The 22,636-nt window shown below is 43.1% G+C and overlaps 3 protein-coding genes across 3 annotated transcripts in view; 1 reads left to right on the top strand and 2 right to left on the bottom strand.

The window, feature by feature from the left end:
• Positions 1-11,552, bottom strand: part of npr2 (natriuretic peptide receptor 2) — a 52,895-nt gene extending 41,343 nt beyond the window's left edge. The window contains exons 1-3 of the mRNA XM_070988966.1: positions 10,185-11,552; positions 1,773-1,954; positions 13-126 (exon numbers count right to left, since the gene is read on the bottom strand). Of these exons, the coding sequence (XP_070845067.1) occupies positions 13-126; positions 1,773-1,954; positions 10,185-10,881 (993 nt within the window). The 5' untranslated portion in view covers positions 10,882-11,552. The remainder of the gene's footprint in view (positions 1-12; positions 127-1,772; positions 1,955-10,184) is intronic.
• A 2,219-nt stretch (positions 11,553-13,771) lies between these two features.
• Positions 13,772-18,480, bottom strand: alad (aminolevulinate dehydratase). The gene is made up of 12 exons (XM_070988839.1): positions 18,430-18,480; positions 17,406-17,531; positions 17,235-17,285; positions 16,671-16,767; positions 16,248-16,383; positions 16,069-16,152; positions 15,584-15,672; positions 15,236-15,291; positions 15,055-15,142; positions 14,880-14,966; positions 14,581-14,710; positions 13,772-14,400 (listed from the first exon to the last, which is right to left on the bottom strand). The coding sequence occupies exons 1-12, from the start codon at positions 18,462-18,464 to the stop codon at positions 14,342-14,344; spliced, it is 1,038 nt and encodes a 345-aa protein (XP_070844940.1). The 5' UTR covers positions 18,465-18,480; the 3' UTR covers positions 13,772-14,341.
• Positions 18,481-18,758: 278 nt separating this feature from the next.
• On the top strand, positions 18,759-21,797 carry tmem203 (transmembrane protein 203). Its single transcript, XM_070989677.1, has 2 exons — positions 18,759-18,886; positions 19,335-21,797. Exon 2 carries the CDS (start codon positions 19,610-19,612, stop codon positions 20,018-20,020), a length of 411 nt encoding a protein of 136 aa, XP_070845778.1. The 5' UTR covers positions 18,759-18,886; positions 19,335-19,609; the 3' UTR covers positions 20,021-21,797.
• The last annotated feature ends 839 nt before the right edge of the window (positions 21,798-22,636 follow it).

Raw genomic sequence — 22,636 nt, 5'->3', positions numbered from 1 at the left:
GCTATAAATTACCAGTGATGGTTCCAAATGCACACCGAAATCCCTCTGAGCTTTGGCATGGAGTTTCCTCTGGAAGTCTTTGTACTCTGGATTATCAGGCGGCCGGTACGTAATGACGAAAACAGACTGGAGGAGACACACAGAGGGAAAAACATTAAAACACTGCAGCGTGAGATGTGGGCATGACTAATAGAAATATATATAAAAAGATGTTGTTGCATTATCACAATCATATTTTGTTTATTTGGAAAATGCTGGCTGTAGAACAGTGCAGACAGAGATGGTTAATGTTTGACCAAGCAACCTTTGATTCAGTTGATATACTTGCTGCTATCACAGAAACAAGTTTCAGGCATTTCTGTGAAGCGCTCCAGCTTTGCTCCTCACTGGAAGGGCAGTAGATGTTTTTTTATGTTACAACGCCTGCTGGAATCCCACCGCAAACTTCCACAAGCAATTATTGCTCCGAAGGAAGCATATTGCCATAATGAGCCATGCGATGGCTCGCAGACAAATTATCGCCTTGCATGATCAGCAGAACGAGAGCCAAAATGTTGCTCTCCAGCCAAGGTTAGCAGCAGTTCATATTCCGATGGACAGATACTGAGATCGCTGTGTTCAATCCCAACACTGGAAAAAAATCCCATCAATTACTCATGAAATCATGTCTCCAATCTTAAAATTGCTTTCTTCTTGAAATAAGTCCAACCTTTGTAAACAGCACCGTGATGCAAGCTACAACTTCACGAGCGTGTGGAGGCTGATTCAAGCAGTTTTTGAAGAATACCTTATTATTATTATCAGTTATTATTATCAGTTTGCTCTTAAATAATAAACATGTGAGAGGGCCAATTATTAGGACTAAGAGGGTATTCTAAATGTGCAGGGGTAAAAGGTGGATATATGTGAGGAATTATGCAAACAGTAAATCACCTGAAAGTCATGAAAATGGGATGCAACTGAGGACATTCATTTGCATTAAAGTTAATGTTTCAACTGCATTTAAAGCATTTCGTGCATCCATTATGAGCAAAATTGCCACAATCAGTTTAACATTATGCTGGAGTATAATTCAGAAAAAAACATTCTCTTACAAAACTTTGAATTAAAGACAATTAAGAGAAGCCAGTGTGACCTTTAGGGAGATAAATTAGACGACCGACACGTCTGTACCCGCTCTCTTATGTCACAGTGCACTAATTTGTCAGGCTAAATGGCTTCCTGTGAAAACACATCTCCTCGTTCGTTAATGTCATGCAAGAATTTCACTCCTTAAAGTGGTCGCCGGGGTTGAGGGGTCCTTGTCATTTGGGAGACTCAATTTGTCCGTCCATTGGCAAACATGATGTAGCCTCCAAAGATGGTCAGAGTGCACATAAGCCTCTATTATATGCCTGTCATTACCATAAAAGCTTCCCCTGATTCTGATTTAAGAAACATCATATAAGCTATTAGAAACAAGTGAATCTGAAAGTATTTCAACCAAATTTTCAACTCAATTTAAGGACTTTGCTCTGTCTGATCTGGTAAATAGAGCAAGACAAAGACTGAGGTTAAGAGAACAAAATGAGCAGGAACAGCTAATTAAATATGTGTTGTCAGAGACACACATTCCTCATGCCAAATGCAGGTTCAATAAATCTACAAAGAGTCTGAGCACAGTCTCAATCTATCAAGAATCATGACCCACCTGGCTGCTGGGGCTGTTGCCACACACTGTGCGCTGTGTCTACGTGCATGCATGTGCATGTCGTGCTCTGTGTCCACCGTACCTTAAAGACCTTGATGGGATCGGCCCAGTCCGAGTCGGAGTTCTGCCACGGTTTGCGATCCGCCAGGCTCTCTGCAAACACGTCCAGATAGAAAATGGCGTAGTTTTCTGGGTCCTGGATCTCGCTTTGAAACAGTTTCATGATGTTCAGGAAAGTCTCCAGAGGACCGCAGATGTACACAACTGCAGACAGGAGAAGAAGAAGAAGAAGAAGAAGAAGAAGAAGAAGAAGAAGAAGAAGAAGAAGAAGAAAACATGTTTATCCTCATCAGTCACTCGCTTCTTTAGAATACTGCTTTTCTTTAAACAGGCCAAGAGTTCAATTCAGATTTTTCTTCATTGTCATGCAGCAATCTGCATCATTTTGTGTTCTTTCTGATACACTCGAGATAATTTCAGTTGATCTGTATAAGAACATAATCTGAAATATTCCATATAAGAATAAGTGCCAGATGTAAGGCACGCATACACATACAGGCAGAACCAGATCACCATCTGCGACAGGCACCAAGCAGAGCAGACACAGTGACTGAGGGTGGAGAGCAGAGGGTGGGCTAAGAGCCTGGAAGCCCACAGGTCTGAGGCTGGAGCAGTGGGAAGAGAAAGCAGCTGGCTGGCAGGGGTTAACTAGCCTCTTCGCTTGGAGATGCACTGCTTGATTTTGTTGTTTGCCCAAAGTTTTCTTTCAGCTTGCTCTGTGTGGATGTTCTGAACCTCAGCTGTGACTCGTGTTGAGTTTCAAAACATCCACAGCGAGCTGGGAGAGGCTTCGGAAGATGTCAAAGATACCACAAAATCAGCTTTAAAAGCACAAATCTGAAACTTCTTTTAAATATTGTGATTTTTATGTCACATGCATGGTGCTGTAATGCGTGCAGCCCTGCACATTCACTGTGGCCGCATTGGAGCTGTGTGACACATTTTCCACCATGTTCTGTAGCACAACACGAGCAGTGGATAACACTCTTTGGTAGCTGGCACACATTTCGATGTTCGAAACGTCTGATTCAGATAGATCACCTGCTGCGTATGCAACACTGAATCTATCAGAGGCAGTGAGGAAGCCAGAAGTGAGGCAGAAATCAATCAAAGAGGAGGACGAATATTGGTTCAGAGGACTCAAACCAGAATGGCAAGAAAAGAAAAAGCAGCAGTCCTTTCAGAAAATGCCTCAAAACAATATTTTTACATTAAAGTGGCAAAGCCCTCCAGCAGAAACGTTCAGGTGGGGATGGAGGGGTCAACAAAACCAAGGTCTCCTAACCTTAACAAAGCAGTGTTTTAATGCCTCGACTTAACCAAACCTGAAGCACAGCAGTGAGAGCAGAAAACACTTATCTGTCATTCTAAAGGGACAGGGACTAAAAACACAGGTTTTTGTTATTTTATGACGGATTTGTTGATTCAGAAAAACTGAGAAAACTTTATTCCAATCCAGAAATATTCATGAAAATGTTTCATTTCACAGGAGCCATTGCTCTCAACCCTTCAATGTAGTCTAAACACGAGCAGCTGTACAACAAAAATGGCTGCATGAAACAGAATTAAAATTCTAGACCCTATTTTTGGTATTTTTGGATACAGTTCAAACATACACAGAAAGTTAGAAATGTTAGCTTTAAAGTCAGCGAGCAGGCAGACGCTGTCTTGCTCAAAGAGGAGGCAGCGCTTCATGCTTCGCTGGAGCAGGACTCAAACTTGAGACCTCTGTTCGAGCCTCTCGCAGTGTCTCCACCCACTACCTTCGCTCTGCCACCTACACCCTCGCTGCCGTTGAGTCATGAATAAAAAAAGGTAAAATTATTTCCACTTGCAGCGTGTGTCAGAGTGGCTGCTGCCAGCTGCGAGGCAGTCCTCCAAGTTAGCAGACATTTCCTCATGTGTTAGACCAAAGTCGGCTGCTGTTTAGACCCCAACTCTCACCTCCTCCAACATGGCTCCCCGTGCCAAGTAGTCCCGCTGTCTCCTGGACCACTCCCAAAACAAACGTGCTGCACAGCTGGGGGAAAATGTCCTCCTGTGTTGTAGCAGTCGTACAGTACACGGACCTGCCAGGGCTTTACTTTACACAAAAGCACATTAAATTGTTTGGTACAAGTTGTTCCACTTCACAGACTCTGGGATGGTAATCAGCCTTGTTTCGGCTCCACTGCAGAAAATCTCCTGCTTGTATAATTAAGCCCGTTATAAAGTCCTAAATTCATATCTTAATGAGACTAATTTGCTTGAGTAATTCTACATAAACCTAAAAAAAAGTCTTATTTTTTCCTCCACTTTGTTGTTTTAAGTGCTGTTGTCTGATTTAGCAACATATCTGTTGCCATTTCTGAGGTACAACCAAAGAACAAGTGATTAGTGTTCTGATGTCAAACCAGGATTTTTAAAAGGATTTCTCAGCCTGTGATTTCTGTTCCTAATGTGTGTTTTGATGCTGACCCAGATCTGAACATCGGCTCAAATCTTCTGCTATTAAAATAACCAACACATTACACACATAGATGACAAATGCGTGAGCTGTGAGTGCTTTCTCCTCGATAACAACGCAGTCTGCCATGTGTCAAGATAATGACACCCAAGTTAAACCAAAGGAGCTGTGCCAAGGAAAACACAGAAAATGTTACAAAGCATGAAATTATCGCACAGTATAAAAGCAAGTAACTCCTGAGAGCTCCACAACAGGCCATGTGATTTGTTTAGAGGAATGCCTTTTTTCTGTTCATCCACAGTCCTAGTTTATCTCTATCTGCCTTGTGGATACTCCTGTGAAGCATAAAGGGACTTCAAATGATAATCTCTTACGGTCTGTCCCTAAGGTTTGCACTGAAATGGGCAAACAGGCTTTTACTGTATGTTCTCTGGCCCTGCAGCCTGGAAACACTTGCAGACAGATCTGCAGTTGGATGTGCTGATCCTCATTAGGGCATTTAACAGCGTAGCAAAGGGTTTGGTGGCAAATTCAGTTGGAACGTGTAATTGCTTCCTTAGCTCGATCCTCTTCCTCCTGCCTGTGCTCTGAGGCACATGATGAGACTTACTTGATTAAATAAGAGCTTAAAATAATAATAACAAAACTAACACATTGTATTTTTATACAGACGTTAGCATTGATGGCTCACAGTAGTTCTCATTGTTACTGGTAGAGTTTGCCTTTCATGCACAAGAAACAGCAAAGAACAACCTCCAAAATGATGCTACATTGATTCAACTCTTCTCTAAAAGAACGAAACCTGAAAATAATGAAATTGCTTCAGGAAGCATTCGTCTGTCAGTGTGCATTGTTAGTTAACAGTCTCCTTTTATTTGAGTCATTTCATAGTGAGTTTGTATGGTATCAAGTAAATGAACTCTTGCATTTATGGACTGTTGAAAACAAGCTGCTTTGCATTGGAAGCAGGTGATATGGACTCACTTCTAGGGCAGATTTGTAAAGATTATTATTTTTGTATATGAAGGCCTGTATTACAAACTCTGTACACCAGTGGAAAAGTCACGTCCCTGCACCACTCATTTTCATTACTTAGATTCTTAATTACACTGTGTTTGGCTTGTAAATTGGGCCATTTCACTGCTGATGGCTCCATAGATAATCACATGCAAGTACACAGACAGGAAGCAAGCCAGTTACTGCTCTCAGCGTGTTATTGTTGCCTTGTCGATTGGATTACGCTGGATTTTCTATCGTGTCATGTTTGTCTTGTAGCTGAATCTTTTTCAGAGAAGATTATCCTCCAGCTCTTTCTCTTTCATGCTCTAATCTGTCTGGGGGGGCTTTTACGGCTCTGTTGTAAATAAAGACTTCTGTAGCATTTCTTTGCATAGAAGACAAAACAGAATGCGCAAAAGCAACATGTCGCTCGTCTAACCCTCGGCCATTGTTGCTTCCTGGGAGTGAAGCAGGATTTCTGCTGTTACACAGAGGCACTACCTGAGCTTCATTGTGAAGAGACACTCTTTCCATCACTCACGGCGAGATGCAAAACACTGGCATATGTACTTGAAAAAGAAAAAAGAAAAAGCAACGCAGCCTGATGTACTCTTCCACTCACACAGCTGAAATTTTTCCCTCTTGTGTGCCATTAACGGACTGAAAAGCATCAAGGCGAGAGTGTCACTGGGCACTGTGATGGGAGCTGGAATATATTCACAGTGTTCAGAGAACTGCTTTCATCTCACACTGTGCCAGAGCTGGAAGAGGGACTGCACACCTGTACTGAACGGGTCAGAGAGCCCATAGTTTTAGATATCCATCACTTGGCTTTTTTTAGTGAAATGTCTTTAATTACTGGATGGATTGCTGTTAAATTTGGTGCACATATTGAAGGTACATATTCATGGGAGTGTAATGACTTTAAAATTTGGACCTGCAAGTCAGTCACCAATTTGGTTCATGACCAAATACAATCACACTCAAATCAGCTTCAGCTACACTTTCATGCTAATTATCACATGTTTAATGCTAGCATCCATATCTTGGTCAACATAATACCTGCTAAACATCAGCATGTTACCACTGTCACTGTAAGCACATTGGGATGCTGATGTTAGCAGTTAGCTTAAAGCTAAGTACAGCCTCACAGAGCTGCCGGCATGACTGTAGACTCTTAGCATCGTTCAATTACCAGTGATTTAGAGGCCTGGAACCACAGCAAGACTGGGCCACAAAATTACAGTCCAAAATAATGCAGGGCCTGCCTTAGCTGTTATTGTGCTTTATGGGTGTAAATTCCCCTACAACGTTGCAATTAGTCAAACTACCAAATAAATACTGACGTGCAGTGATCCTGCAACTTTTAGGGCTTCAGAGGGTCTGGAGAGTCTGGGTGTTTGGCAATGAGCTTATCTAATGTCGAACGTAAAATCAGAAGTACAGTACAGTATCTGTAGCTGTCAGGAGTAAAAGGAATGCAGCGGAGTAACCCGAGGAAGTTTCACATCATGGAAAACACTTTCAAGTAAGTTATCAGTTCTTCAAACCTTAAGTAAGTGTGCAGGGTTGCGCCCCACATCTGCATTTTCCAGGTATTGAAATGAGGAATTTGGGAAATTGAAGGTGGTGATGGAAGGGGTGTTTAACTCTGCAACGGCATGCAATTAACTCGGTCAGCTGTCAAAGCTCCAATGATGTGTGGCTCCATGTTAAAAGCCTCAGTTTTCCTTTCCCACCTCAGCTCATAGCCTCTTGCTGTTTGAACCCAGTCGGCAGTCAGGTGACATTACAGAGCCGATAGCCCGGAGGTTATCTGCTGGGTTAAAAGTGAGCTGAATGCCGAGCCAGGACAAGCCCTGACAAAACCATTAGCTTCCCTGACCTCCAGCTCACTGCGGCAACTCCATAATTCATCTGGGAAGGGGGGGTGTTTGATCGCTTGCACCTTTCACCTCTTTCCATTGCTGCTGCGCCGCCCTTTAATTACCTTTACTCTGTGTTTATTCCATTATTTGTTGATGCCGTTACTGTAACAACAGATTAAGAGGTTTCAAACTGTTTGTTCCACAGTGCCAGAAACTATAATACACCAAGATTTACTGGTTAGAGGCGGTTTTTGCTGCGAGATGTTGAGCTGGTTCCAAAAATGATTCCCTCCCAAAATTCCCAGGAGTATAGGGAGATAAATATTTTGCAACACACCCATGCACTATAGTTGCATATCAGGATCAGATGCATCTCTGAATATGAATGCAAGAGCACAAGCATTCAAGTTTGAGAAAAACATTATACTGTGTGTCAATTATGAAGCGGGAGCATATTTACTCAAACATTTCAGGAAATTATTGTACTTTTTTCCCATTACTTTCTTGATTACTCATAACTTTGCACGCTCAGTCCAATTTTGCATTTGAAATGTGATAAATGTGGCTGTTAGAATATATTAACTTTGGAAAAACAACAGTCTTTTGATGACACACTGGAATGACACTGACTTTCAAGCATTACCTAAAACGTTTCAGCGCTGAACTCATAGAAGACCAAACACATTATTTAAATTGGCCTCCAAAGCCAGATCAGATCAGAAAGCCAAGTGTTTTCTGATCTGACGCCCATGTCTGTTGTCACACATTAGCATTACAAATGCATTAAAGCAGTAATATTAGTATTGCTGATATGACTGCTGTGGTTGATTAAGACTGATGCTAATGTTTTCTTTTTTTCTTGAGAAGACAGTCCCAGAGGAACAACTAATACCAATTATTTTATTGATTCTTATCCTCTGTGTTTGGGCATTTTCAGATTGAAGAGTTAGCTGAAGCCCTGATAAGAAATAAGAAGACCTTTTGTTTGCCAGGTTGTGGAAAATCTCTGACTAAAAGGAACATAAAACAAACAAATAATATCATCAAATAAGCAACATCATCTCATGCTTGTGTGCTACAGAGCTTGAGTAGGGATGTGGTTAGCCTAGCTTAGCATAAAGACTGGAAATACAGGGAAACAGCTAGCCTGCCTCTCTCCACAGTCCAAACATGTGATTATCAATGCCTCCTAAGCTCGCTATAATTAACGCATTGCATCTTCTTTGCAAAATCTGTGCATGACCAGTAATGCATATTTTAGGGCTAGTTACGCTAAGGAAGTGTCTCCTGACAAACAGCAGTTTATCCACCTGACAAGCAAATCAATGCAACATCTCCAGCTACAGCGCGGGTTGCCAGATATAGTGATCAGCGCTGTACGGGCATGTCGGTACCAAACCTGGCGACCTCCCTGTGAGGACAAGGCTTGAGAAAGGTGCACACAGTCACTGCACCCAGCTATCGAAATAGTTCCAGCACATAACTTCCTCTTAAACAACAAACTGATGTCTTTTCTGTTCTTGTACAGGCAAAAAACACGAGAGAAAACATGTTAAACGGTGAGCTTTACAGGTGTTGGTAAGGACTTTATGCTAAGCTAAGCTAATTGCCTCCTGACTCCTGCGCAGACATCACACTGATGTCAAATTCACATCTGACTCTAGGAAAGAAAACAAATAAATGTATTTTACCAACTCTAATTTTACAGGATTATTTACATTCATGACTATAATATTTCCACAACTTGGTAAACCAAACTTTGTTCCTGTTAGTGGCTTTTGACAGATCTATAAAGGATCAGTGTTGGGTGTTATTTTGCACACTTTGCCCTTCTGCTCTTGCATTCTGTCGATCTCTGCCTCTCCTCATCCACAGACACACGCGCCGCAGTCCAGACTCTCAGTCACACAATTAACTTTTCACAACGGCAGTAATCATGAAGTCAGCCCCACAATGTTTCCAGTTAATTAAACTTAAGGCGAGAACAGTGACGAGTGATTTAACAGCCACTCTGCTGTGTGATTTACGCCTCAGCCAAACATAAAAACAAAACAAAAAAGCTGTACTTTTATTCAAAAGCCAAATGACTGTTTTGCAGCTGGACACAATATTTCTACACGAACTCTGTTAACCATTTAGTTTCCCTTTTTTATTACTCTCAAGGAGTGGAACATCTTATTAACGCAACACTGCTGACAGCATCATACAGGCTTGTGTTGTATTTTGAGACGTTTCCACTGAGTGAAATAATCAAACACCGGCTGTATCATCCCATCAAACAGAGATCTTCTATCGACCTGCACATCGTTTTAAAATTTTAGACACATTTACCCCAAACAGCCTGGCACCTTTGGAGACGTTGGCATCTCCACTAATATTGGATGAAGTTTAGCTTCACAGCATGAGTCATGAGTCAATGAACAGCAGCGTGAATGTACGCAGTGAACCACACATGGGCCTCCAAGGCATGTTTTGGCTTGGAGGGCACCCATTCGATCTTAACCTCTGTCTGTCTCCGGCTTTAAAAAACGCAGGTGGTGGTCCTCCACAAGGCAATAAACCGGCAGCGGCAGCAGACTGCCCACAGCCTAAACATTCCTCTGTAATAACTCCGGAATAAACAGGCTTTTCCCTGCCCCTATTCCAGTCCACCTCTGTTTGTATCTGCCGGGGAAAAAAGTCACTCTGACCTCATTGTGTAAAAGCGGAATCTCCCATTGCAGCATTTTGTAAAACACCTTTAATTACTGCTTCACATTAAACAGACATATACTTCAAAATATTTTCCTCCTGAGGCACAGGTCGACTGATGCATTCACTGTATTTCCTTCAAGAAAGAAAGCTGCCTGCAGCCAATGAGACAGTTTTATTAAATGGTTTCCCATCAGATCATCCACTGACATTATTTCTATGGTAGCCAGCAGAAAACATTAAAAGTTGTTTTTGGGTGTATTTTATAACCCTGAATTTTCTTACTTTTTTTTTTTATATATATATAACCCCGCGGGCCTGGATTTGCGTCTTTGTGGGAGCGCCAGTGTTTCATGTGCTAATTCCCAGGATTTCAAATGTCAAATCACACTCCCCCCCCCCCCCCCCCCCCCCCCCAGCATGTACTTACTTCTCCCGCGCTCCTTCATGAAAGTAATAAGATCCTTGTAGTACTTGAAGTCGTCCTCGTACGGCTGGGCCTCCACCGTGATGTTCATCTCCTCCTTCAGGTTCAGGTAGATCCCCTCCGACAGAAAGTAATGCGGCCGGTCGTCCTGACGCAGGTCGTGGAAGATCACCACGGCCCGGGACGTCCAGTTGAAGTGCGTGTGCAGGACGTTGGCAAAGTCCCCCAGTTTGGTGGTGGACGGCCCGCTGCGCACGATGGTCCGGTACTCATCTCGCTTGTCGAAGCCGTATGCGGGTCCACCGGCTGTGATCAGCGGGAGTTTCCAGTGGGACGCGAAACGCCCCACGGAGGCCAGCGGGTACACGCACCCGGGTCCGAAGAAAGCGTCCGGGCGGATGTAAAGCTTGGCGTCCACGGCCACTACCTGCGCTCGGCTCTCGGCGCATGAGCCCGCGGCAGGGTCCTCGGTGCTGTAGTTCAGGATGTTGATGTAGCGACCGAGCAGCAGCCCGTGTTTCCCGTGCAGATCCTCGTGCGCCATGAGGATGGCCGGGAAGACGCGCGGCAGAGCCCACGGATACTTGTGGTGGTTGTCCGGCAGCATCACCGCTACGGTTATGTTACCTCTGCAGCCGGGGAGGAGGCAGCAGGACAGCACCGCGAGCAGGCAGCATCCCAGCGCGCTTCTGCATCCCATGTTGCGTCCCAGCCGCTTGGAAGTCCCACAGAGGAAAGTGTGGCCACGGAGAGCGCACCGTTTGGAGAGGAGACTCTGCCGGCTGTGGCACCCCGACACCTAACCATAAGTATCCGTCTTCGTCGCTCTCTGTTCCCTTCTCTCTCAAAAGTCACACAAAGTCGGTAAAGGCGTCATCCTGTCACGCCAGCCCGGCTGTGCCATGCGTCTTCGCTGCGTAAATCCACGTTAAATGAAGTTCGCGTACTCCCCAAAGCGACTTTTCCAGCGCAGCGTGGTCCTCACGCCGACAGTCTCTCGGAGAGTGATAACATCCATCCAGATGACTGCAACTTAAATCAGAGCAGCCCTCTGCTCGGCCCCCACACGTCACACACTGCAAGAAAAGTCCACTTCCATTAATCTGTTGACCACTGCGCGTAAAACGGTGATCCCATCGGTAAATAATCCAGAGTTTCCGAGAAGTGATATGATTTCGATGTAGATCATATCTCTCGGGTTTTTTCTAATCAACGGAAGAATTTCGTTTATTCTGCCCCCTTAAATATCACAGCAGATCCTGAGTGAGACTTGTGTGTCTAAAAACACACTCACAAACGGACCTGCACGAGGCACAGAACAACAGTCAGCGTGTGTACAAATTGTTCATGTTTGAATGAAACAATCTGACTGTAAAGCAAAGTGCGACGGACGGGATTACACGTTGAAATATTTGAAAGGGCTATTTTTTGCAGTGCATAAATAAACCGGAATACGGGCGTGAGTCGCCCCCTGCTGGTTGCAGAGTACAGTATCGATCCGCTGCAGTCTGCAGAATTACAGCTGAGAAACTGGAGATTCACGTGCGCCTTTTAATTAATTTAGTGTGTAATATTCAGCATGTCAGTTATTTGCGGGGCGGATTTCATATTATGGCACCATTTTTTCAAACAGATTGTTTATTTGTCTGTGGCCTATTGTCAAAAAGTCGCTGCCTGTTGATGGCGCTGTGGATTGATTGATTGATTGATTTGATGGGCTTGGCAGCGCATCAATCACAGTTACTGAACAGCTCCTCCTGCTGGTCTGTGTTTGAATTAAAGTATAAAGTATATTCACATGTCTTCACACATGTCTGGAGTGGATCTTTAAAGTTTGATTCATGGAGAATTTCACAGTTTGAGCTGACAGGGTTCAGGAAACACAAACCACCTTCAGCATCAGTTTGAGGATTAATGGCAGATAGATGCTGGAAATCGAGTTTGCTTTCTTATGTGTCTGGAGGATGTTAGTAGAATTTAGAGAAGTTATTTTAAAAGAATGCCTCCAACGAGATATCAAAACAACTTTATCGTCCAAATCTCATTTGAAGATTTTGTGAATGAGATATACTGTTTTGGGATTTGGGTTGTATTTTATGTGTTCTTATGTGTAAATATTGAATCACTTGAACGTTTGTTTTTTGAGGGAGATTTTTTTTTTCCAAACTACATTGAAAAAATAAAATGTTTCTCGGAGATCCCACCTTTAATGCGACTAAGGTGGTCTATGATGAATCTGCAGTCTCCAGTTTGACAGGTGCAGCGCGCATTTACGCACGGACGCACAGCGCGGACGCTTCATTAGTTTTCAAAAACAGAATCTAAAAATCCTTTATGTGCTTTGTAGCTGCCAGACTAGTTAGAGATGACACAGATTCTGAGTTCACGGCTCCTCTCTTGGAAAAAAGCAGCGATCATCATCATCATCATCATCGGGAATCCAGAGGTCCACCACAGGCTCATTTTTATTGATGTACACTCCAAGCACAACTTTCTTGTAGTTAATCACAACATTTGTGCTCAGTCATGAGCAGAGTACTGCAGGATGCTTGTAGATGTGAAAGGACACACTCCGCAGGGTTTGAAGACAAGTAGCCAACTAAAACGGCGCCGTGCGTCCGCCTGCAGTCGCCTTTTTTGCCCACACAGACAGCATCTCGAATTAGACGTACATGCTTCATCGTCTTACAGCTTTTCAAGAGCGCCTCGGATGTCAGCAGTCAAGGGCTTCACACTGCAGAAACATTCGCCTTCCAGCTCGTTTAGTTTAGCAATGAGTCATTTTACTGAGGGCAGACATGTTCCAGTGAAGAGGTTCATCTGTCAGCAGCACACAGGGAGAAACAGCCCACCGAAAGAGATAAATAACACATCCAAATCTTAAATCACACGCAAGAGAACATGTTAAATTGCACCTACTTTTAGTATACTGAAAAGTAGACCTACTGCAATTGTTCTCAATGTATTTAGAACATATCATAAGTACAACAGCTGTAATTAAAAAGATGTAATTAAGTGTGTTTAAATACACTTTTTGCACGAGTTATATACTTTTTTATATTCACTTTGGGTATAATATGCAATCTTACACACACACACACACACACACACACACACACACACACACACACACACACACACACACACACACACACACACACACACACATACATACATATATACCTTTTAATTTGTACATCTTACATATCATTTATGTTCTAAGTGTTAAACAAGTATGACAGAGGTAGCACACTTTAAATCATAATCAGTCTGTAAGAGTGAATATTTTCTGACATTTTCAGTATGTCACCTGGTTTTAATTTGATATGGTCAGCCCTCAACATGCACAGCAGCAGCGATTTTAACGTGTACCTCCATACTTAATGAGCAAGAGGAGTATCAAGATCTATTCAACTCCCACGAAATGAGATTCAGGCAGTTAAAACTGCCACTGTGATGTTGCATAACAGAAGCGGTGCTAAAAGGTTTTTAATGCAGCGTTGTGATATCTATTTACAGGTAGAGAGGTCCATGGAGGCTCATTACTCAACACACTGCATCAATGTTAAATAACACACACACGCACGCTTGTAGCTCTGGATGAATGACTTTATTTCCTCTTGTTAGTAACAATGTGCCAAGGGATGACAGTGTTTAATGTGAGGAAGCAATCACACACACATATCAGACACTTGTGAAGCCATGCTTCATACAAATGTACATTCCACATGAATCACACCAGTTAAGAGAGATGACTGACTTTATTTAATGCTGATCCCAAAGACACACAGGAGACATTTCCTGCTAGACAACACCAACAAGATTGTCAGCTTTTACATTCTCATTGTTCAGCTATAGCCCTTCAAAAGCTTCAACAGAAATATAACTTGGATCCAAAGATTCTCCTTAAAAGCAATCCCTGCTGCAAATCAACCTGATACAGACAATCACGTGTCCCACTGTTTGAATTGTTGTCTCAAAACTGTGCAGAAAAAGTGAAATAAAGGCCTAAAAACAAGCGGGTTCCTTGTTGTCATGCACTTTATTTACCTAAGCCCTCTTTGTTAGCTTGAGTCAACAGCAGGTGTGTACTTTTTAAAGGAGTCTGTTGGTCTGTCTGTAGGTCCGTCGCTCACCCTTTGGCCTCACACCTTCATTCTTTACTCCTTCAGCCAGCTGAGCAGCTGAGGTGTGTAATAGGTGATGATGATGTCAGCACCTGCATCACAGAGTGTGGAAAAACTGTTAGCACCAAGTCCGATTACACCTTGAGCTGAACCGATGATGATTTACAGTGACGTAGATTTACAGTAACACAGGTTTCTAATTAGTGTGGATGTCATCTTTGTTCATGTGTGGACAGAGTGTTAACACCCCCCCCCCCCCCCCCCCCACTCACCTGCCCTACGAAAGGAGGTCATGGCCTCCATCACAGCAGCCCGCAGGTCGAAGGCTCCAGCCTGCGCTCCATGCCATATCATCGCAAACTCACCCGACACGTTGTACACAGCCAGAGGGTGAGTCGGAAACTGACGAGACACAAGGAAAAGAAAGTTAATCCCTGTGTAAACACTTCCTCCAAAGGGCTTAGCGTTTCAGTTTTGCCTAAACATACTTCAAGGATTTTGTCAACCAAGCATGCTTGCCAAAATGCATTGTTTCAGCACTGTTCTCCACCTAGATTGATTTATTACAGACCTTGTCCTTGACTTCTCTCATGATGTCCAGATATGGCAGACCTGGTTTCACCATCAGCATATCAGCTCCTTCTCTCACATCTCGCTCCTGCAGCACAGAACAACAGTGACTCCTACAGCTGCTAGCACATACAGTAACACCTGGAAGCCAAACGTGCACACGTGAAACAACTTACCACAGCTCGAATGGCGAGTCCTCTGGCTCCAGGAGGCAGCTGATAGCAGCGTCTGTCCCCAAAGGCAGGTTTGGACTGTGCAGCATCTCTGTATACACACAGCAGGGACATTCAGTCTACTCTCCCTTCAAAGTGCTTTGTGACTGATCTGTTAACGCCTGATTGTCCAGCGTTTACTTACCTGAAAGGACCGTAATAACAAGAGGCAAACTTTGCACTGTAGCTCAGCACTGAAGCCTGGAGGAGAGTACACAGAGAGCATGCTAAGAAACTACTTTACATCCTTTGCGGTTTAATGTTTTCTTCTTATTATTAAATATTCCTCTATGTCACAGAGCTCCATGGTCCAACATGTTCATGAGCCACACTGTTGCACTGGGTGTCATGTTCCTCCATTACCATGAAAACCAACCATGCTGTTGGTTTTGCTTTTTTTTTCATGGGCTTTATTGACAATAAGGAGAACCTTTGAGACATAGTAAGCTTGACATTATAGTCCTTAAAACTGCAGGGATTGTCAGTCCTTTACCTTGTTTCCAAAACCGTTGGATATCAGGGCTTGTTTTATGGCTCTCACTCTTCCATCCATCATATCAGAGGGAGCGATGATTTGACAGCCTGCAGAACAACACACACGACCGTGACTACATGATTAGGGACGCACCAGTACAATATCAGTAACTATTGGACGACTTCAGCTTTAAAAAGTGACATCAGTTTGCCTTTAAAAGTGTTCTTAGGCTCAATTCCATGACTAACAGAATGCCTGAAAAGCTTAACCAAAACGTCATAGATGCAGACATATCAGCTTCTCTATCAGCAGATTTGGGTGAATGAAAATATGCGATGATAAAGGCTAAATAAATAAAAAAAGTAAAAGTTGGTGAATCTCTTAATTTCACAGATTGTTAAAAAAGGAGAGTCTCACTGAGTAGAAGGAGGGGTAGTGCTTATTGCTTAATGTCTGTTTTCCAAAAATACAAATAACCTTTAAACACAAGAAATAAGATTTACCAGCTCGAGCATAGGCCAGCGCCACTTCTGCTAAGCGCAGGCAGCTGGCATCATTGTCCAGAGTCCCATCATCGTTCAGGATACCTACAGGAACAAGAACAGACAGAAATATATGTATTACAATCCAAATTTGTGCTGCTGAAAGCAACAGACGGTAAATGTTGGGAGGAGACACTGACCACAGTGTCCATGTGATGTGTAGGGACACAAGCAGACATCACATGCCACCAGCAGCTCCGGGAACAAAGACCTGATCTTCTTCACTGCCAGGACAGCCGGCGTGTCGTCTGTGTCGGCGCCTGAACCCCTGTCATCCTGAGGAGAAAGCACAAAGATCACTGTGTGTTTGAATGTGAAGAAACACTTTGACTGCCACTCAGAACATCTCAGTCCAAAACCACGGGCATCGATCGGCTCATATGACATGAATGAACTAACATGCTGCTTATTTGCACATTAACTAGAGAAACGGACAAACGGAAAAGCTTGTTAGATATATAGATATATGCAAAACTAAATGGAAACAAAGACTGTAAGCACACATCCCTGTTACGTTTTACTGTTTCAGAGGTAAACATGTCTTCCCCCTCTCTTTTACATACCTTTTGGATTTTTGCCGGAACACCAAAAATCAGCACGCATTTCAAGCCATTCTCCACAAGCGGCTGCAACGTCCCCTCCAGCTTGTTCACACCATATCTATGGATGTGAATACATGAAGTATGAATGTAACAACACACACAAAAGGTCACATTTCAAACAGGAACTTTAGTGCAGTTCAGTCCCAGTGTTGTGTAATTCAGAGGCCTGCATTTGGGTTTTTTGTGCGAGGGATAAGGATCCAACGGATTCTCTTCTTATCTCGGTTAAGGTCCAGTGTTTGGCTCTGGGTCCACCCTGGCTGACTGCTGTTATCTGAAGAAAACGCCCTCAGTGAATTCACAGCTGCAGTGTGACACAGTGTTGTGTGATTTCTGTTTAAATGCTTTAATCCCCACAGTGCAATGAGGAAGCTGTTTTCCTTTCCTGGGCAGAAATACGTTGTAAATTGCTGAGAAAAAAAGGGCCTTTGTTGTTGTTGTTGTTGTTGCTGTAAAGATGAACCTGAACCTGGCAGCTTGCAGTTATGAAATGTCTGTGATAGGATTTATTGCTCTGACTCTTACCTGGCCTGACCTGGCAGGCTGCCGATGGGCTCCACTGCATCCGCACTGTCTCTGCAGGAGAGAGTGACAAAGCACCACGATTGAGAACAAGCTGATTGAGTCTTAACATCAAAAATACTGTACTACACTCCACTTGATCATCTAAACTTGAAACAGAGGAAGTTCATTTACGTGATGAAGATCGGGTAGATGAGATTGTCAGGTCTTAAATCTGTGTTGCAGGCCTGCCAGTGTCGGAGCGTCGGGTGGAAATAGCCACTGTGGAGGATCGACTCTGCTGGTGTCTGCATCTTTATCCTGAGACAGAGACACCATTTGTAATCAAGCGTGGAAAAATACTGCTTTCACATTCTTGTGCTTCATCTCAGCCGTGAAATCTGACCAAGCATGCGTGATGCTACACCTCTTTCAGAAGCTTTGACTCTGCGTCACTGTAGAGTAAACACGCTGCAGAGTTTCAAACTATTAAATAAGAAGAAGAATGGACAATGGTTTTCTCCATGCACATGCTTTTTCTGAGCACCCATCACATTTGATTATTTTATCTGTGGGTTTTTAAGAAAAACATAAATGAATCACCATGAACAATACGCAGCATGAATGTTGTTTTTGGAAGTACTGTTGGCTGAGAGCTATTTTCATCAGCAGTCATTTTACAGGTCACAATTAAAACATACATACAGCTGTAATATTTGGATATGTAGTGTTCACATCCTGTTAGCATTGCAGTTTAGCCTCGCTACAACAAGCTTATTTAAATAAACGTATGACCGATGTGAAGAAAAGTAACAGCTGTAAATTTCAAAATGTAACTTTAAGACGAGTCATTTTTGATGCATGAAGTAGTGAGATTTAATTCGAAATAGCTTGAAAGAAATTACTAATGACCGCTGCAATTGTCTTTTAACATACATTTACACATTTAACACATTTAACACACATACATACATTTTTAACATACATTTTGCCATTTTCACTGGCTGTTTGCTCATATGCTATTTCCCCAAAGCAGAACAGGGTTAACAGTTGCAAGTCATTTTATAACCTTGTCTGGGAAAATACCTTCGTACTAACTAACTGAATGTGGACAACGATAACCACAAGCCGTAACAACTTAAGTCATAAATGTGTGAGATTACAATACAGGAAAATGAATAAAAGCTACACACATACTAAATTAAGCCAGTGAACTTACCTGTGACGATGACAGTTGCTGTCTTCTGTACTCATTCAGTTCACGCTCAGCACTGTCCCTTCTTTGATTTTGACCGACGATTCGCGGGCGAATGGGCACTACCGCCACCTACTGACTGGAGTATGAAGTCGAAACTATTTAACGAGAAACCCACATGGATATATAGTTTAAAAATCTATCTCTAATCTAATCTCTCTAAATAACAATAACCCACGTCGTTCAACGATGATTTAGCACTTGGAACTACTGGAACGCAAACGATTAGCAAATCAAAAGATTTGCGAACCAAACAAAAATTAATCATTTCGGCCACCGTACAATCCAGTTTTACTTCTCGCGCTATTTGCCAGAAAGCGAGAAAAAAACTGAAGCTACGATGCTAACAGTTTGTTAGCCTTGTGTACTGACAGTTTCGCATCTAGCTGGATGGAGGAGAAAACATCTGACTGTTATTAAGGTAAAGAAATGTTTGGTCCCAATATAATGATTTTTTTTTATATGGCTGTACAGACGTCGTGGTAATCAGAAGGGCTGTTTCATCTGGACTCTGTAGTTAGCTTGATTGTAGTGCAAGGATCACGGCTTCAGTCTGCATCATCGCTGTAATTGTAACTTGTGACCTGTAACGTTAATTTTACACCGCGTGTCAGTCTACCAGTAGCGGTTTGTATGTTACGAATGCTAATCAGGTTAAATATTGAACTGACAGTGTGATGAAATGATGGAGAAATATAGCTGGAATCACAGCATTTCCTCACTAGCTGTTTCCCAATGTAGTGAGATCTGATTTGGGCCCTGTCTTCTCTAAATTGGGTGTATGCAGAGTTGTTTTCTCCACCGGTTTTGTCAGATGTAGGACGCTGTATCAGCTTTTCTAATATTATGTTTTATTCATCATACATAAGGACAGCTTTCCAGAGAGGCTGAGACTGGGACTACTTCCTGCAGTCACGTCCCCGCTCACCATCCTCTTCAGGGTGGATTTGAAGATGTAGCCAAGAAAAAAGTGGGTCATCTCTGTTGTACCTTACCATTCCTGCCCAGGCACAATCAGTGACTTCACACCACCTCCACTACCCTCAATCTGGAGCACTTTGACCCCTGACCAGGGCTGCCCAGTGTGTGGCTCGGCCGTCCTCAGTCAGTCCGTCCCTGGTTGAAGACCCTGCTGTCCACAGCTATGCTGTTCTCTCTGAGGGAATTGGTCCAGTGGCTGGGCTTTGCCACCTTTGAACTCTTCCTCCATCTGTTAGCTTTGCTGGTCTTCAGCATGCTGGTTGCTCTGCGAGCTGACATGTTCACCCTCAGCTGGTGGCTGGTGTTCGTCCCGCTGTTTGCTGCCGACGGCCTCAGCACCTACTTCACGGCCATCGTGTCCATCCGTCTTTACCAGGAGAATGAGAAGCGTCTGGCGGTGCTGCGGCTCCTCTGGGTGCTGACGGTGCTCAGCCTGAAGCTGGTGTGCGAGGTGCTGCTGTGCCAGAAGCTGGCGGAGCAGGAGCAAGCCAGAGACCTGTGGTTTGGCCTCATTGTCTCGCCACTGTTCATCCTGCTGCAGCTGCTGATGATCCGAGCATGCCGTGTCAACTGAGGGGAGGCAGTTAGTGGTCATGCTTTCACATCACCAACATCACAGAAATGAAGAGCAATCTTTGTCTGCCATTAGAGATTTAAAGCATAACAGTGGTGTAATTTTTCTTTTGGCTAATTGCCACCTTTTTTTACACAATAGCAGTTGTGAGATTTCCGTGCAAATGTTCCAGATCTCACCAGAATCCAGCTTTGTATCGTTTGTGTTTCTAATAGCATCAAAGGGAACACACATTTTCAGTGCTCGCTTAAGTTACAAGAGAGTATTTAAAAAAAAAAAAAGAGGCGGATAATCTACTCTATGTGTCACTAAATTCTGAAATGCACTGTACGGCCAACAATATGTGGACACTCCTGTCCATGTACATTTGTATAAGTCTGGTCTGGAGCTGTTTGACTCCTTTGTTCCAATGAAGGGGTGATGTTACTGCTGCAGCAGACAGCGATATTTTAAAGAAGAGTGTGCCTCTAGCTTTGTGGTTGTTTGAGGAAGGCCATTTCCTGTTTCGACACAACAAAGCCACCATGCACAAAGCCTGGTCCATAAAGAAATGGCTTTCCCTGTAAGTGTGGCAGAACTTGACTGGCCTGCACAGAGCCCTGACCTGAGCCCTATCCAGCACCTTTGGGATGAACTGAAACGCATGTGAGTCAGACCATATCCCCCAGAATCAGTGTTGGACCTCACTGATGGTGTCTGAATCGGAGCAAATTCCTGCAGCCTGGTTCCAAAATCTGGTGGAAAGCCTGAAATCAGAGGAGTGGAGGCTGTTAGAGCAACCCCCATGGCTTTGGAACAAGAACAGTCATAAAAGAATAACAGGGTGACCACATACTTTTGGCCATGTAGTGTCCACATACTTAATGGTACTTATAGCTCCAGTGAGTTGAGATGGAGACTGAATGGAAGTAGATTGTAACAAGAACAGTGGAATATCAGTGAATTATCTGCCCCGGTTTTTCTGAGCCTCCTCATCACCAGGATGGCTGTAAGTTTTTCATATTGAAGGAATACAAAGAGTCAGAGCAGTAGATGTGTATTTGGGACATGGTGTGCCTTTACATTGTGCAATCAATGGCAGAAAATGGGCCATGAAGAAAATTTATACCAGGGTTATGTTTTAATGAGCACGCAACACGTGTAAATTAAATAAACTGCTCAAACCAAAAGGCTGAAACACCCAAGGCACCTTTTGGGGCAACTGTCATGGCTAATAGAGCTTAAAGAGTTCCCTTTTTTCCCCCTAGAGCAAGATGTTGTTTGGCAGCACAATTTGGTAAGGTTTATTATCTTGTGTCACACTTTGTTGTCTGTTGCTGGGAGTGTTGCTCACACAATTCCCCCTCCCCGAGTTGCCTGGCTTGTCAGTGCCGTCAGTGAGAATGGTCTGAACAGCAAGAAGCTGGTTCTGAAACTTGCTGTCAGCTTATAGCCTCACACCAGTGTAGAAGAACTGAATGCAATTTCCACATGCAGTCAATTGTGTTCACACGTCTTCCCTGAATATTGCTGTTTATTTGTACAATATGTAATGTATTAAATCTGTGTCAAACCATGTATTTGTACTGCATGTATTTAAGGCCTCATTTTCAGGTAATTCCTGATGTGAAATTCTGTGTAATATGTATATGTTGATTTTTGGAAAGAAATTCACCAGATTTTATTTATGTTCTTCTCTTCTTGTTATGGCATCCTTGTTGTCATGTGTATATACATGTAAATAAACCATCAACATCTAACCAGTGGTGTCTAATGAACATTAAAGCCGTTAAAGTCGTGGGTCTGGAGTGGTGGAGCTGTGTGGTCTTGGTGTCTCTGGCCGCAAGGGGGCGCCACCGTCCTAACGTATGGGCGTGGTAAACCACAATGTGAAGGACCACATCATACTGATGTTTTTGCACATTTTTTTCATTTACTACTCAGTCACTACAAATCACAATTTGTTTTTAAATTACAGTTCCCTGCTTCTTCATTTATTTATTTGTTATAATAAATTCAGCATGTTGACGGAAATCTAGTTACAGACCCCAGTAAGATTTATCACACTCCATATCCTATTCTTTTATCAGAGTTCTGTCAAAGATAGGCAGCATTATTGTTGTACATAGACATGCTGCGTAATGGATTGAGTCTTAAATCAGTGGAATTTAATGTTTGTCTATGTAATATGGTAGATTAAAAGAATCATGTTTTAAAATATTAGCCCCAAAGATATACCAGAAAAATAAGACCGATGTCACAAGTCAGGTTCACGGGAATATTACAGAACATGTGACTTCTTCGTCCTCTTTGGCTGTTTTACCAGTTGTGGTTTCATTTCTTTTAACTTCCAACAGATTTTGTTCAGTGTCTGTTCAGTATTTGATAATGCACTTCCTCTGTTCCCCTCAGCCTCGCTCTTCTTAATTATGGTCAGGTGATAAATGTTTGATGAGGTACAGTAATCTCCTGTAGTACCCAATAATAGGCCTCTTAGTGCTGATTCATGTGCGGCAGGCTTCTTCTCAGCTCACGTGTTAACTGCAGCCGGATTATCGACAGGTGGTGGCATCGCCGGTAAATGCTGAATGAACAGGCGTCAGCCACCACCCGCCAGCGGATCACCTCAGGGCTGCA

This window comes from Chaetodon trifascialis, chromosome 20, assembly GCF_039877785.1.
Source record: "Chaetodon trifascialis isolate fChaTrf1 chromosome 20, fChaTrf1.hap1, whole genome shotgun sequence".
Lineage (NCBI taxonomy): Eukaryota > Metazoa > Chordata > Actinopteri > Chaetodontiformes > Chaetodontidae > Chaetodon > Chaetodon trifascialis.
Note: the sequence above shows the minus strand (reverse complement) of the source record. Positions and strands in the feature narration are given on the sequence as shown.

Coding starts and splice junctions, on each gene's coding strand:
- alad (XM_070988839.1), bottom strand. CDS start 18,464: ATGAGTACAGAAGACAGCAACTGTCATCGTCACAG. Junction 17,532..18,429: donor AGCAACTGTCATCGTCACAG/GTAAGTTCACTG, acceptor TCTCTGTCTCAG/GATAAAGATGCAGACACCAG. Junction 16,153..16,247: donor CACATCACATGGACACTGTG/GTCAGTGTCTCC, acceptor TTGTTCCTGTAG/GTATCCTGAACGATGATGGG.
- tmem203 (XM_070989677.1), top strand. CDS start 19,610: ATGCTGTTCTCTCTGAGGGAATTGGTCCAGTGGCTGGGCTTTGCCACC.